General features: G+C 44.5%; 1 protein-coding gene across 2 annotated transcripts in view; it reads right to left on the bottom strand.

The window, feature by feature from the left end:
• The window catches only part of LOC115168663 (copine-5), a 158,633-nt gene that overhangs the window by 36,683 nt on the left and 104,276 nt on the right, over positions 1 to 17,674 (bottom strand). For both annotated transcript variants that reach the window (XM_029724135.1, XM_029724134.1), the window contains 2 exons: positions 16,375 to 16,428; positions 13,824 to 13,885 (listed from right to left, as the gene is read on the bottom strand). In XM_029724135.1, coding sequence (XP_029579995.1) covers positions 13,824 to 13,885; positions 16,375 to 16,428 — 116 coding nt within the window. The remainder of the gene's footprint in view (positions 1 to 13,823; positions 13,886 to 16,374; positions 16,429 to 17,674) is intronic.

The following is a 17,674-nucleotide window of genomic DNA, read 5'->3' on the forward strand; positions in this document are numbered from 1 at the left end:
TCAACAACTGACACCCCACGAAGCATCGTTAACCATCGCGCCACAAAAGCCACGGACCTGAACAACTACTTCAGGTCTCAGAGCGAGTGACGTCACCCGATTGAAACGCTATTAGCGCGCACCACCGCTAACTAACTAGCCATTTCACATCGGTTACACACACTAATAATATTTCTGCAGAGTCTCAATTTGGTATTTGTCCCATTTTTTTAAATTCTTGGTTGGTGAGTAGACCCCAGACCTCACAACCATAAAGGTCAATGTGTTCTATAACTGATTCAAGTATTTTTTGCCAGATCCCAGGGCCCAGGTCTGACAGAATCTGTGCAGAAGATCTAGGTGCTGCTGTAGGCCCTCCTTGGTTAGCGACAGAAGCACCAGATCATCAGCAAACAGCAGACATTTGACTTCAGATTCTTGTAGGGTGAGGTTGGGTGCTGCAGACAGTTCTAGTGCCCTCACCATTTACTTGATATATATGTTGAAGAGGGTGGGGCTTAAGTTGCATCCCTGACTCACCCCACGGCCCTGTGGAAAGGAATGTGTGTTTTTTTGCCAATTTTAACCGCACACTTGCTGTTTGTGTACATGGATTTAATAATGTGGTATGTTTTTCCCCAACACCACTTTTCATCAATTTGTATAGCAGACCTTCATGGCAAATTGAGTCAAAAGCTTTTTGAAATCAACAAAGCATGAGAAGACTTTGCCTTTGTTTTGGTTTGTTTGTTTGTCAATTAGGGTGTGCAAGGTGAATACGTGGTCTGTTGTACAGTAATTTGGTAAAAAGCCAATTTGAAATTTGCTTCAGTACAATGTTTTCACTGAGGAAATGTACGAGTCTGCTGTTAATGATAATGCAGAAGATTTTCCCATGGTTGCTGTTGACGCATATCCCACGGTAGTTATTGGGGTCAAATTTTTCTCTACTTTTGTGGATTGGGGTGATCAGTTCTTGGTTCCAAAAATTGGGGAAGATTTCTCTCTCTCTCTCTCTCAATCTCTCTCTCCACCTCTCTGTTCTATCTCTCTCTCCTTTTCCCTCCCCCTCTCTCACTGTGCCACCTCTCTTTTTCTCTTCACCTCTCTGTTCCACCTCTCTCTCCCTCCCCTCTGTTCCATCTCTCTGTCTCGGTCTCCCCCGCTCTCTCTCTCCACATCTCTGTCTCCTACAAAGATACTCTTATATGACAGCTCTCTGTCTCCTACAAAGTTACCGTTACGTCCCGTCGGCTTAAATACATAATCCTCCCCACCGCAATTACCCAGAAGCCATCACTTCGCTCTCTGCCCCAGCTCTCACCTGGGAGAGAAGCACAGACCAAACCGACCCAACTGCCTTTCCTGCTCAAGCGGGGAGACTTCTCAAAAATGAAGGTAGATTTTTTGGTATATTTCATATTTATTATCCTGTCTCCCAGCAGTGTAGGAGAAATTAATTCACGTTCACGGCAGCAGAGCAGCAGCCGGTCTGGTTTCCAAGCCCAGTTAGGCAGCAAGTCAGTCATGTTCAACCCCGTCTGAGGCCCACTACTGTGGAATATTAACATCATTAATTTTAAATTCAGTCCTGTGCTAGTCATCTCTGTCCCTATTGTATTTTGCCTACAGTGAATAATCATGCATGACCATTTAGGCTGTCAGCAATATGCAAACAGCATCCCAAACATCTAGGAAAACCTAGAAAACAAATTCCCCAAATGGTTTCTTATAACCCAATAAGCCGAGGGAGGTGAAAGTACTCATGATCTGACAGGAAAGTAAGTGTCCATAATGAGAGACAAGTGATTAGTGCTAACTAACATTGTATCGAAGCTACACTGACAAAAACCTAACTACTGTGCAGAATTTGATTTAATAATTTCAGTATCTCACTACTGTACGTTTATCATCCTCATTATGATCTAAATTCAGCAGTGTGTGCCTAGTGCTGAGTATGTAAATCTGTCCGTATATTATGTATTCTGGTTAATAATCATGGATTCCTTTCGCATAAAGTATGTCTATCTGTAAACAGCATCACACACGCTTAACAAAGCTCTAAGTCATATATTATTCATGAGAAATGCAAAGGATGACAACCAAGGACCTTGAAACAAAGGAAAATAACTGAAAATCGAGGGAAAACGACTCCATCTTAATTTCCCCATTCATTCCCTAAGCGGTTAGACTTTAAAGACCCAGGAGTGACCAGCTGTAGCTACTGTAGTTTGTGCCTCTTCTATGGTGATCAACAGTGATTGGCTCTCCGCATATAGCCTGGTAAACCAGATTGAACGATGTGCTTACTATTGTTAGTACTGTGCAGTCTGATCTAATCGGGCTACTCCTCTGATTTCCACCCGAGAGGAAGTAGCTGACCCTAGTCCCTAGTGCTTAGTCCCTAGTCTGTAGACCCTAGAGCCTAGTTCCTAGTCCCTAGTCCATAGACCCTAGTCCGTAGACCCTAGTTCCTAGTCCCTAGTCCATAGACCCTAGTCCCTAGTCTGTAGACCCTAGACCCTAGTTCCTAGTCCCTAGTCCATAGACCCTAGTCCCTAGTCTGTAGACCCTAGTCCCTAGTCCGTAGACCCTAGTTTCTAGTCCCTAGTCCGTAGACCCTAGTCCCTTGTCCCTAGTCCGTAGACCCTAGACCCAAGTTCCTAGTCCCTAGTCCATAGACTCTAGACCCTAGTTCCTAGTCCCTAGTCCATAGACCCTAGTCCCTAGTCTGTAGACCCTAGTCCGTAGACCCTAGTTCCTAGTTCCTAGACCAAGGGTGGAGCAAAGTACGGCCCAGCCCGCGAGACATTTTTTAAAATGTATTAAATATTATAATATTTGAGTTATTTGGCCTAAAATTACTCATTCCATGATATACAAACAACCTCCAATAGATTGTACTGTGGCCTTGCAGTGGGCGCTGTATTTGGGCCTACAGTCAGATTCAGAATGTGCTCAGTCGTCATAGCCACTTCATTACTTGATGACTTTTGACGTGCAAAATGAGTGCTGCGAAAATGAGAAAAGTGGACTCTGAATGTCGCGTGTTAAAAGAACGGACAGCAAAATACTTTTTTTTACTAATACTATGTCTGATATGCCAAGAAAGTGTTGCCGTTTTAAAGGAATATAATCTCAATTGTCATTTTTCAAGCAAGCATGCTAACTACGCTAGCAATCTGTCCTCTCAGGAAAAGGCAAGGAAGGTCTCAAAACTTGCCACCAAACTTAAAAGCCCAACAAAATAAGTTTACTAACGGTGCTCTACTCAAGACTCCGTAACTAAGGCAAGCTACATAGTGGCACATAAAATAGTAAAATAGCATAGCTAGCATTTTGCTGAAGGGGAGTTTGTGAAAGAGTTTATGGTGGAGACTGCTGGTATATTTTGTCCTGAGAGTAAAAGACAATTCGAGAAAATTTGCTTATCACGCAGAACCATCACCAGGTGCGTGGAAGTGATAGGTGAGGAACTAATCTCAGAGTTGAAGAAAAAAAGCAGATGGCTTTGAACTTTTTTCTATAGCACTGGATGAGAATACTGACATCAGAGACACCGCTCCACTTTTAATTTCTGTCAGAGGAATAAATGAGAACTTTAAAATAACAGAGGAACTTCTTGCGATGGAATCAACGATGGGAACAACCAGAGGCTCTGACTTACATGACAGGGTGTCTGCCTGCTTGGAAAAAATGTATCTACCGTGGAGCAAACTGACAAACGCCACAACAGATGGATCACCAAATCTAACCGGTAAAAACATTTGGCCTACTAAAAAGATTACAAGACAAAGTAAAATAAGAAACTCGGAGGAATTGATATTTCTTCACTATATTTTCATCAGGAAGCCCTGTGTAAAAGTGTGTTAAAGCTGGAAAATGTTGTCAAAGTGGTTGTAAAACTTTGTCAACTTTATACGGGCAAGGAGGCTCAACCATCGTCAGTTCATTCAGCTATTCAATGGACTTGTTATACCATTCAAATGTGCGCTGGCTAAGCCTGGAAAAAGTATTTCGCCGTGTGTGGGAACTGAGAGGGGAGATAGGTATGTTCGTTGATATGGTTGGTAAAGCTGACGACTTCTCTGAGTTGAAAGACACAGACTGGCTGGGCAACTTTGCTTTCGGTGTGGACATATTGGTGCATCTGAATGATCTGAATGTGAAACTGCAGGGAAATTGTGTTTTTTGTGCATTGAACTGTATTCCAGCGTGAAAGCATTCAAGACCAAACTATAATTGTTCTTCAGACAAATGAGCAGTCGGTCTCTCTCTCATTTTCCAACACTGCCCGCACTGAACGCGCCCACATCGCAGTGCCGCACTGAGATACAGTAGCACGTTGATGGACCTGAACGTTTTCCCGTCTCTTCTCAGACTTCACCAAGATTGAGACTGAGTTGGAGCTTGTGTCATGTCTTTCGACAGTGAGAAAGCACCACCAGACACACAATTGGCGCACATCGACATCCAATGTGACAGTGCTTTGAAGGAGAAGTACAAAACAGCAACAATAGACCAGTTCTATGGCTCACTGAATGAAACAAAGTGTCCAAACATTAAAAAGCACGCCTAAAGGATGCTTGTTTTATTCGGGTTCACATATGTGTGTGAACAAACGTTCTCAGTCATGAATTACAACAAATCCCGTCACAGGTCAAATTTAACAAATGACCACTTGTCAGCTGTTCTGAGAATCTCTACATCAAAGATGACACCAGACTTTGATGCTCTTGCCAAGAGAGCTGACCAGACCCATTGTTCACATTAAGACTCAAACAACCATGACTGGGGTAGGCAAGGATTATGCTTTTTCATGGTGATGGTTGTGCAGTGAGAATTATCCAGCAATGCACTTGGATACAGGTAATTTGTCCCCATACATCTGACAATTAACACTTTTTTAGTCAGATTTGGGCTGAGGTGATTGGATAAATGTAAATATGGCTCACAATGGTGATGAGAATTGTTCCTTAATATGCTTTCAAAAACAGACTATTCCAAATGAAACGGATGCTCTTACCATATGTTTCACTCAAATTTAAGAATAGTTATTTTTTACACATCTGCTGTTACATTTTGCATGTCTCCAGTCATATAAAATATATATATTTTTAAGTTTGCATATTGTGAATGTGAGTTTGATTGTACTTTACAACAGTAGAGATGCAGGATCTGTGTGTGTGTTTGACTGTGTCTGTGATGTTATAACTTATATACATTTTGTGATCATTTTGTGAAAAATTTGTTCACGAAAAACAAGGGTAGAGATGGTACAAAAGTAGAATTGTTCTGCAAGCATATGTACACCTACAGTACACTAGTAGTTGCGTTTCAATGTTAAATGAATAAAAGCTTCACGTTTTGTCACGCATATGGTATGTGGCCCTTCACTTGGTTGCAAAAACTCAATGTGGCCCTTGAGCCAAAAGGTTTGCCCACCCCTGCCCTAGTCCCTAGACCCTAGTCCCTAGACCCTAGTCCCTAGTCTCTAGACCCTAGACTGTAGACCCTAGTCCCTAGACCCTAGTCCCTAGTCCCTAGACTGTAGACCGTAGACCCTAGTCCCTAGACCCTAGTCCCTAGTCTCTAGACCCTAGACTGTAGACCGTAGACCCTAGACTGTAGACCCTAGTCCCTAGTCCCTAGACCCTAGTCTCTAGACCCTAGACTGTAGACCCTAGTCCCTAGACCCTAGTCCCTAGACCCTAGATTGTACACCATAGACCCTAGTCCCTAGTCCCTAGACCCTAGTCCCTAGTCTCTAGACCCTAGAATGTAGACCCTAGTCCCTAGTCCCTAGTCCCTAGACCCTAGTCCCTAGTCTCTAGACCCTAGACTTTAGACTGTAGACCCTAGTCCCTAGCTCATGAATCTTTATTGAGTTAGTTAGAGCTCTGGCTGTTCAGCTGACAGATGGCAATGCCTTCCCATGATAATAGTACCCCATGGAACTCAGTTGATTCCCTAAATTAGCTCAGACATACGGATGTCTTTCACAGAAAAAGCAAGGTGGACGCGTGAGTTGAATTCACTAGGCTAGGGCCTCATTCAACCCATTAGTAAAGTATAGGCTATCCCCTGACTTGCCTGTTCCTACAGACTCCTTCCTCACAGATTGGTTATATTGTTTGTATGTTTAGGTTTTGTATTTTTCTCTCGACCTCTCTCTTTCAGCCATTTCCTTTTCACGATCTATTGTTTTCATCTTCAAATATAAGTGCTGCTGTTGTTTCCCAAAAGTTGTCCCAAAAGTTTCTTGGTATACCAATTCCCCGGACTAGAGTAAAAACCCAGCAATCTCACACACTTTTCATAGAACAAAATTGCTGTTCTTGCTTCTGTGACAGCTTCTAGGCTAAATGAACAGGGCCAATGGTATAAAGTATGTTCATGCTACAGCAACGGCAAGGACCCAGAGGAACACAAATAGAAACCACATATCACTTAGATGCTAATCACACAGTTTACAACATTGAACATTCTCTCTCTCTCTCTCTCCCTCTGTTTCTCTCTTTCCCTCTGGGTGCCAAAAACCAATGTATAATAAAACACTATTACAAGACAACACAGACCAACCACACAGACCAACCACACAGACCAACCACACAGACCAACCACACAGACCAACCACACAGACCAACCACACAGACCAACCACACAGACCAACCACACACGTAACACAATTGCAGAGCAAAACAGTATCAATCATTGTGTGATATCATTCTACAACCCTGTATTTTCATATAATACTGTAATATCAAATAACAAATCATTTTGTATTTAGGCTTCATCCCCAGCGTGTGCTTATTCAATTAAAGTGGAACTGACAGCATTTGAACAACATTATATATTATTAAAATCTGTTCATTTACACCCCCGGGAAGAATATGACACTTTTTAAAAAATAATTACGACAAGGGAGCAGTTAGATATGGTCTTTTTCTTAAATTCTTAGAATGTTTTGTAGCGACGTATACCAAGTCATTTGTGAAAATTCTATAGCAATATAGAGTGGGAAAGCGGCCGTGCTTTTGGACAATTAATAGCCACTGCAGTAAATAAAACCTAATAAAAATATCTGTCTCGTCCAGGACCGTAGTCTACGCAGACCGGTGCGCCATAGCCAATCAAAGCTACAGTTGGCATTTATGCAAACAAGACATTTGCCACACTGGCCTGTCATAATTCACTTTGAACTGGACTGTGTGTTTACAGGAAGTAGCAACAGCGTGACTTTAGATCATTAGAACACATTCGCTAAAAGCCACAAAACACACCTGAATGGATCTCTGTAAATACCGTATGTAAATACCACGGGAGGTCTCTTACATTTGTGAACTTTACAGTCCTATTGATCAAACAACCATGAAAAGGTAGGTTATCTCTTATGCACATCAACAACAAAAGAGCAACAACTAATGCTAGCAAGAGCAAGATGAGCTAAAAATCAACAAAGATAAACCACCCCAAAGAAATGTCAGTTAGTTGGCCGTCAGAATTGCACTGATTAACAATGGGGAGTTGTAGCCTACTCGTCCTTCTGTGTAAATGAACACGATGGGAGACAGAGAGCTGGTTTCAAGCGCAGGGTGCAGTAGTTGTTTATTGTAAAGGACCACATGAGGAGGCAGGTAGCTGGGTCCAGGGGCAGGCAGAAGGTCATACACAGGAGGAGGCAGGTAGCTGGGTCCAGGGGCAGGCAGAAGGTCATACACAGGAGGAGGCAGGTAGCTGGGTCCAGGGGCAGTCAGAAGGTCATACACAGGAGGAGGCAGGTAGCTGGGTCCAGGGACAGGCTGAAGGTCATACACAGGGGGTCCAAAAAGGCAACAGTACAGGCAGGGAAAAGGCTAGTAACGTCATCCAGGAGATCAGGCAATAGGTTGATAACAGGAAATCCGTACAGGCAGGGAATAGGCAAAAGGAGTCGTTACTGAGGCAGGCCAAAACTATCATACACGGGAGGATTAAGTTACGGGAAACACAGAGCTCCTAATAGAAGTGTGTCACAAAACAAACAATACCTCACAATGATGGGGTGCAAAGAACTGAACTAATATTAATCATGCATTGAACTGCATTCATCTATTCTGCCAACAATGCCTTAGTGAACGTTATGGAGTGTTGAGTCAAATAGAACACATTTTTAAACATTTAATGATGTTGATTTTGTATCATAAACTGGGAATTGTGATATTTTTGACTGATATTATGATTGTCTGTTTGTTTCATATCTGCAAAATAGTTAAAACGCTGTCAGTTCCACTTTAAGCAATAAGTCCATAGGGGGTGTGATATATGGTCAATATACCACGGATAAGGGCTGTTCTTACGCACGACGCAACGCGAACCCTCGAGGTGCGTTAATGCTATTATAAACTGGTTACCAACCTAATTAGAAAAGTTAACAAGTAGTTTTGCTTCATACCTGTGGTATATTATCTCATATACCACGGATTTCAGCCAATCAGCACCCAGGAGCCAAACTACACAGTATATAAAATGAAATAGATAATTTAGGCTTCATCCCCAAAACTGTCCCCATAGGAGAACCCTTTGAAGAACCCTTTTTGGTTCCAGGTAAAACCCCTTTGGTTCCAAATAGAACCATTTTGGGTTCCATGTAGAACCCTTTCTACAGAGGGTTCTACATGGAACACAAAAGGGTTATTTCTACCTAGAACCAAAAAGGGTTCTCCTATGGGGACATCCGAAGAACCCTTTTTGAACTCTTTTCTAAGAGTGCAGTGTGTTCATTCAACATGAGATACATTGACTTCCACCCCCATTCCACAGACAACCTTAACCAGAATCAAATGAAAATCAAATCCGTGGTTTAAAGGCTATATCATGCCTTTTCACTTCATCTGCAGACTATATTTTGCTCCATCTATTTAAACATTAATAAGAGACTTAAATACAACAGAAATCTTAAATAATCCATTCCTCCAGGCGAGATTTTATTAATTAAAAAATATTTAATCCAAAAGGAAACATTCAATAAAAGATAATAAATCTTGCATGAATCTCTCTGAGGCAGTGTGTGTGTGAGAGTGTGTGTGTGTGTGAGTGTGTGTGCATCTGGTGCAAGTGTGTGTGACTTAATGACCACTATTATAATCCACATATCACTTCAACATTAATCAAAAACCTATTAAACTCCCAGAATTATCACATGGACTCTGTGGCACCAAGGAAAGAGAAATCACCTCTTATCCTCTAAGAGCCCATAAATCATACTAAATTGATCAAAGTCGATATGTGTTTGGTTGTCTGTTAGTACGTGAGTGGTTTTGTGAGTCTAAACACACAGGAGACTGAAAGGAATCCAAAGCAACCGTAGTGTCATCAATATCCACTTTAACAGTCTGCTTGTTGTAGTGTAGCGTGGTGAGTCCTATTCACTCACTCACATAGTAAAAGGCTACTAGATAAATGCAGGATTTGTAAAGCACAGGACTAGTGGTTGACTCTTGGATACTAGTGGTCAGCATAGGTAGTCTGAATCCCAAATCAACTCTTGCCGCTACCTCCTAGACACTTAACGGTAGAGGTACATCTGAGAGGATTGGATAGGTCGAATAGCTCAATCTTGCCATCTGATAGGCCAGATGGAGTTGTTGCCATGTTGCTAGTCTCTTGACAGACATATTTAGTTCTGGGTGCCGAGAGAGATTACCGTATTGTGGACACCTGTTCAATCCTTTCAGATCTCTCAAGTCTCTGGGGTAGAGGCTTGATCTGGGATGGTGTGATAAACCGCCTCCTTTTCTTTATGGGTGAGTGGATGGTTATGGATGGTTGGGTGGGTGGGTGGTTATGGTTGGGTGGGTGGGTGGTTGGGTGGGTGGTTATGGGTGGGTGGGTGGGTGGGTGGATGGATGGATGGGTGGTTATGGTTGGGTGGGTGGGTGGTTGGGTTGGTGGGTGGTTATGGTTGGGTGGATGGTTATGGGTGGGTGGGTGGATGGATGGATGGATGGGTGGGTGGATGGGTGGATGGATGGGTGGTTATGGTTGGGTGGGTGGATGGTTATGGTTGGTTGGGTGGGTGGATGGTTATGGTTGGGTGGGTGGGTGGGTGGATGGATGGGTGGGTGGATGGTTATGGTTGGGTGGGTGGGTGTGTGGGTGGGTAGGTGGATGGGTGGGTGGGTGGTTATGGTTGGGTTGGTGGATGGATGGGTGGGTGGGTGGATAGGTGGATGGGTGGGTGGTTATGGATGGATGGGTGGATGGTTATGGTTGGGTGGATGGGTGGGTGGAAGGGTGAATGGTTATGGCTGGGTGGGTGGGTGGGTGGGTGGATGGTTATGGTTGGGTGGATGGATGGATGGGTGGATGGTCATGGTTGGGTGGATGGATGGGTGGATGGTAATGGTGGGTGGGTGGATGGTTGGGTGGGTGGGTGGGTGGGTGGATGGTTGGGTGGGTGGGTGGTTGGGTGGGTGGGTGGGTGGATGGTTGGGTGGATGATTGGATAGGTGGTTGGGTGGGTGGATGGATGGTTGGGTGGGTGGGTGGGTGGATGGATGGTTGGGTGGGTGGATGGTTGGGTGGATGATTGGATAGATGGTTGGGTGGGTGGATGGTGATGGATGGATGGGTGGTTGGGTGGATGGTTATGGTTGAACTAACAGTGGAGCACAAGGACTGCTACAGAGCTGAAACCAGGACAGCTACCACAGATCCACTGGGAGGAAGTGTTTTCATATAGAGTATGTGGCAGGTTGGAGCTTCCCATTAAAGGCCTAAAACCCACTTCATATTTTATACAGTCGTCACACTCCATACTCCTTACTCCATATTTCATGGTCATTCATCTTATTTCATACATGTTCTGTCTAGGGTTGACAGTAAGAGGCAGACCACCTTGTCTCCTTCGGCAGAGACTCTCTCCACCCAGGTATGGAGAATCCTATCAATCAAACCAATAACAGGAAGACTGGTGGTTTTAGAAATGGTAATTAGGGCTGTGTCACGCCCTGACCTTAGAGATCCGTTTTATTTCTCTATTTGGTTAGGTCAGGGTGTGATGTGGGGTGGGCATTCTATGTTATCTATTTCTGTGTTTTTGGCCGCGTGTGGTTCCTAATCAGAGGCAGCTGTCTATCGTTGTCTCTGATTGGGAATCATACTCAGGCAGCCTTTTTCCACCTGTGTTTTGTGGTTAGTTGTTTTCTGTTTCGTATCTGTACCTGACAGAACTGTGCGCTTTCGTTTCATTTTTTGTTATTTCTGTTTGAGTGTTGTTGGTGAAAATAAAACATCATGAACACTTTCCACGCTGCGCTTTTGGTCTCATTCCGACGACAGCCGTTACAGGCTGGATCATGATAATTGGCAAGGCAAATGACTGCGGTCTCCGTTCGAATAGCAAAAAATAAATAAAAAAATAAACGTTAAAAGAATTAATCATTTGGATCCACATTTTTGGGGTGTGGCACATGTTCTGCTTTCCTCCACTCCTGACTGCATGTGCTGCCATAGAAATGGAATGAATAGAACGGGCATCCCATTCAAGTCAAATGATGGCATAATGTGTGGACTGGCGAGTTGTCACTAGTTAAAACAGCCACAAAGACAATAAACCTGCCTATTTCTACAATTTCTCTTTTTAAAATGTAATTTTAAACCTAACCTTAACCCTAACCACACTGCTTACCTAAAGCCTAACTCTAAAAATTAAGACAAAAATGCTAATTTTTGTTTTCATTCATTTTTACAATAGGCCTGTGGTATCTAGTTGAAACCGGACTGGTAGCCATGCGAGTGTACCCATAGGAGCAAAGCAGGAAATAAAAGCAGGAAATAAAAGCAGGAAATAAAAGCAGGACGTAAAAGCAGGAAGTGTACCCATCGGCAGCGGGGGCGTCAGCAGCGGGGGCGTCAGCAGCGGGGGCGTCAGCAGCGGGGGCGTCAGCAGCGGGGGCGTCAGCAGCGGGGGCGTCAGGAGCGGGGGCGTCAGGAGCGGGGGCCTCAGGAGCGGGGGCGTCAGGAGCGGGGGCGTCAGGAGCGGGGGCGTCAGGAGCGGGGCGTCAGCAGCGGGGGCGTCAGGAGCGGGGGCGTCAGCAGCGGGGGCGTCAGGAGCGGGGGCGTCAGGAGCGGGGGCGTCAGGAGCGGGGGCCTCAGGAGCGGGGGCGTCAGGAGCGGGGGCCTCAGGAGCGGGGGCGTCAGGAGCGGGGGCGTCAGGAGCGGGGGCGTCACCAGGGGGGGCGTCAGGAGCGGGGGCGTCAGCAGCGGGGGCGTCAGGAGCGGGGGCGTCAGGAGCGGGGGCGTCAGCAGCAGGGGCGTCAGGAGCAGGGGCGTCAGGAGCAGGGGCGTCAGGAGCACTACTTTTGACCAGGACCCGTAGGGTGTAGTGCAATATATAAAGGGAATAGGGTGTGTCCGACAGACAGGCAGAACATTACAGTGTTGTCAAGTTGAACTTGTCTACAGCCCCAACAGAACAGGAGGAAGTACACTTTTGACCAGGGCCCGTAGGGTGTAGTGCAATATAAAGGGAATAGGGTGTCTCCGACAGACATACAGCCCCAACAGAACAGGAGGAAGTACATTTTTGACCAATGCGCTATATAGTGATTATCGTGCCATTTGAGACACACATAAAGACATATTGAAAGCAGTAATAGGTTTCATTTAGGGTCTTATACATGTCATTTTATCTTTGATCACATGCCACCTATCACCAATATTTTTTCACATATCACCAATCATAAACTACATCTCATGGGTTTCTCAGAAACCATATCATTCCTTGTGGACATGCGTACCCGTACAGTCATTCTGGTTGGGGGTCATGAACAAGCTGTTCGATATCCTTGACCTCAGCATCCCTGTCTCCCCTCCCTCTCCCTCCTTGGTGATCTGTCCATAACAAATACCCCACCTCAATACAGAAATGTTCTATTTGCTCCAGGGATGCCGTACTACTATGGCTGACCCTGTAAAACAACACATTTCACTGCGCCTATCCGGTGTATGTGACAGTAAAAAATTATTTTGTTTTGTATTACTTTCCCTCACAATGAAAAAAAAAAGTATATTACAAAACTGGATAGATAGAACAAGGATCTCTATACTGCATTGGCTCAATCTGTTAACTGACCACATCACATAACAGACACAATCGTACTACGACACCTGGTCCCCCTTCCTTCATTTCCTGGATGTTAACTGATACTGCCCTCCCCTAAATACGTCAAAATAAGCTATTATACTGCTTTACTGTTATTACCATTATAATTATTGTTGTTATTATTATAATTACATTTTATAAGGTAACTAACTATGCAATGTGATGACGCAATCTCCCCACCACCACTGTCATGTTTTGTTTGCCTTGTATCTTCTACGTTGTATTCCCCTAAAAAAACTATAAATCAATTATAATTCAATAACCCTGCCTGCCTGTGTCTATAGTACATGTTCACAAGACATACAATATATCTCATCTCCTCTCACTAAAGAGTTCAACGGGTATTTCTCAAATCTGTCAGATTCAACACAAAGCGGGCTCCCGAGTGGTGCAGCGGTCTCAGTCACTACTTCTCATTGCAAGAGGTGTAACTGCAGTCCCTGGTTCGAATCCAGGCTGGGAGTACCTGTAGAGCAGTGCGCAGTTGGCCCAGGGTCATCTGGGTTTGGCTGGGTTAGGCCTTCATTGGAAATAAGAATTTGTTCTTAACTGACTTGCCTAGTGAAATGGAGGTTCTGCAACTCTTTTGAAGGACAGTGGAAGTTATGCTTCTGAATTGAGACTTGAGCCTAGTTTCAAATGTTGCCATGTTTCTGAATATTGAAATACTGTAATATAGACTTTTGGACCAACTCACCCTCCTTTGATGTAGTCCAGGAACGTGTGCTCTGACTCCACCGTGAACGACAGCAAAGTCACCTGGGTAAAGATGACATTCAAAACAGTTACCCAAGGGTTATTATCACCACTTAGGTAATCAACACAAACATGATTTATTTACCAAATTAAACAATTGTTCTCAACAGTAGTGTCACCAGGGTAAAAAAGACATTCAAAACAGTTTTCTTTTCTGAAGGTCGCTTACCCACTTAGGTAATCAACACCAAGACAATTTATTTACCAATTTAATAATAATCACCATCCACATCAGTAATCAACACAAACTCAATTTACCAATTGAAATATTAAGCACATTAATCGTTAGCCCCAGGGCCCGAAGGCTAACAAAACCAACTGCCACCCAGGAATGATTCATCTAGGTAGAAGAAGTTTGTTTGATATCAGAGCGGCACACGCACACACGCACACACGCACACACACACACACACAGAGAGAGATCCATCCATCTCAATGAGTTATGAGAGCAACATGATTGATGACTTGCTCTGTGATTTTAATTATCTAACCACAGTCATTCTATTGAGGCTCTGCATCCAAAACTGTGTGTGTTTGCCCAGGCAATAATAACAATTCACTGTCTCCTAAACATCAGCCACTGGCTGGGCATGGCAGCCACTCAGTCACTGAAACTGTAGGACAACGGGAAGTATGGAGGAGGACTGAAAAAGCAGCAACTCAGTCACTGATAGGACAACAGGATAGGACACTGATAGGACAACACACCCCCAGGTGGTGAAGGTAGGAAACAACATCTCCACTCCGCTGATCCTCAACACTGGGGCCCCACAAGGGTGCGTTCTCAGCCCTCTCCTGTACTCCCTGTTCACCCATGACTGCGTGGCAATGCACGCCTCCAACTCAATCATCAAGTTTGCAGACGACACTACAGTGGTAGGCTTGATTACCAACAATGACGAGACAGCCTACAGGGAGGAGGTGAGGGCCCTCGGAGTGTGGTGTCAGGAAAATAACCTTGCACTCAATGTCAAAAAACAAAAATCAAAGTTCCTCTGTGTACATATCAAGGACAAACTGAAATGGTCCACCCACACAGACAGCGTGGTGAAGAAGGAGCAACAGCGCCTCTTCAACCTCAGGAGGCTGAAAAAATGTGGCTTGTCACCAAAAACCCTCACAAACTTTAACAGATGCACAATCGAGAGCATCCTGTCGGGCTGTATCACCGCCTGGTACGGCAACTGCTCCACCCACAGCCGCAGGGCACTCCAGAGGGTAGTGAGGTCTGCACAACGCATCACCGGGGGCAAACTACCTGCCCTCCAGGACACCTACAACACCCGATGTCACAGGAAGGCAAAAAAGATCATCAAGGACAATAACCACCCGAGCCATTGCCTGTTCACCCCGCTCCAATCCAGAAAGCAAGGTCAGTACAGGTGCATCAGAGCTGGGACAGAGATATTGAAAAACAGCTTCTATCTCAAGGCCATCAGACTGTTAAACAGCCACCACTAACACAGAGAGGCTGCTGCCTACATACAAACTTGATATCATTGGCCACTTAAATCAATGGAACACTAGTCACTTTAATAATGTTTACATATCTCGCATTACTCATCTCATATGTATATACTGTATACTGTATCCTTCACTATCTATTCTTTACTATCTATTGCATCTTAGCCGCTCTGTCACTGCTCATCCATATATTTTATACTTATATAGTCTCATTCCTTTACTAGATTGTGTGTATTAGGTTTTGTTGTGGAATTTGTTAGATATTAGGTTTTGTTGTGGAATTGTTAGATATTACCTGTCAGATACTGCTGCACTGTCGGATCTAGAAGCATAAGCATTTCCTCTACACTCACAATAACATCTGCTGACCATGTGTATGTGACCAATAACATTTGATTTAACTTGATATGTGAAGGAGGACTGAAGAAGCAGCCACTCAGTCACTGATTGGACAACAGGACATGTAGAGGAGGAGTTAAGAAGCAGCAACTCAGTCACTGATAGGACAACAGGACATGTGAAGGAGGACTGAAGAAGCAGCCACTCAGTCACTGATTGGACAACAGGACATGTGAAGGAGAACTGAAGAAGCAGCCACTCAGTCACTGATAGGACAGTTATCATCTCTATAGACTCTCACCAGTTAACTTTGTTTGAGGCCATTACAACTTATTTCTCTTCTAGTGATGTTCATTTAGCCTGGTCCCAGAGCTGTTTGTGTTTAGTATTGCATGCCAAACATCGCAATGGTCCGTAGGAGTTAGCAAGACAGCACATGCAGATCTGGCACCAGGCTAATGTTTATTATCTGGACCGTAACAAAACAAAGTTTCTATCTTGTCTAGGAATCAGATAACAAACAATTAGCTACAGAAATTAAACCACTGCAATTCTCTTACTACAAACATAAAACTCATTAATGAACACAACAAACAGAGATGATGGGGAAGAAATATTCGGTTGCACCAGGCAAGAAGAGATGTAGATTTTAACCTGGAGATTTTTTTTATTGATTTGGACTGACTCACCGTCCCAGAGTTGATGTATCTCTTCTTCTTGATCTTCTTCTTGGCGTTCACGACCTAGGATTCCACAGGCACAACATGAACATGCTGATAATAATATCATGTCTCCATTCCTCTGGGCCAATAAAGAACATCAGGTATGCTCACCCCCACCCCCCATGTTATACTGTAGGTACAGTATATGTAACGGGGCATGTGAAACTCAGTCCCATAACTGCAGTGGGTAACGCTGAAATACCAGACCCTCAGGCTTAGTGTAGTGCACATGTTATTCCAGGCTGTTCATCGGGGTCTATCCTGGGTGTATTACATGCATGTAATAACGAACGGAACGGAATCCACCGAGGTTTGTGTCTCTGAACAACACATGCCAATATATATGTATAAACACACACACACACACACACACACACACACACACACACACACACACACACACACACACACACACACACAGAGAGAGAGAGAGAAAATGAACCGATTGCAGATGAGAGGTGATGGCTGATAGAGACTATAACATAACTAAGATCCTTATTGCGTATTCAGCACCTGAGGCCACAGGAAGGTGTGTATGATGCAGGAGCTGGTAATAAGAGGATCAAGGTTATGTGAAACATCCCCAGCGCTCATTCTGCAGGATCCACACATGGAAACACACGGCGCATGAAGTGCTGAATATCAAGTCAAAGGTAGCATTCCCTTCCCCTGTCTCCATCCTCTCCTTCCACTACCTCGTCTCTCCCCCAGGCATCTCTATCCTCTCTGTCACAGTGTTGTGGTTCTCCCCCAGGCATTTCTATCCTCTCTGTCACAGTGTTGTGGTTCTCCCCCAGGCATCTCTATCCTCTCTGTCACAGTGTTGTGGTTCTCCCCCAGGCATCTCTATCCTCTCTGTCACAGTGTTGTGGTTCTCCCCCAGGCATCTCTATCCTCTCTGTCACAGTGTTGTGGTTCTCCCCCAGGCCTCTCTGTCCTGTCTGTCACAGTGTTGTGGTTCTCCCCCAGGCATCTCTATCCTCTCTGTCACAGTGTTGTGGTTCTCCCCCAGGCATCTCTATCCTCTCTGTCACGGTCTTGTGGTTCTCCCCCAGGCATCTCTATCCTCTCTGTCACGGTGTTGTGGTTCTCCCCCAGGCATCTCTATCCTCTCTGTCACAGTGTTGTGGTTCTCCCCCAGGCATCTCTATCCTCTCTGTCACAGTGTTGTGGTTCTCCCCCAGGCATCTCTGTCCTGTCTGTCACAGTGTTGTGGTTCTCCCCCAGGCATCTCTATCCTCTCTGTCACAGTGTTGTGGTTCTCCCC

Source organism: Salmo trutta, chromosome 30, assembly GCF_901001165.1.
Source record: "Salmo trutta chromosome 30, fSalTru1.1, whole genome shotgun sequence".
NCBI classification, from domain to species: Eukaryota; Metazoa; Chordata; class Actinopteri; order Salmoniformes; family Salmonidae; genus Salmo; species Salmo trutta.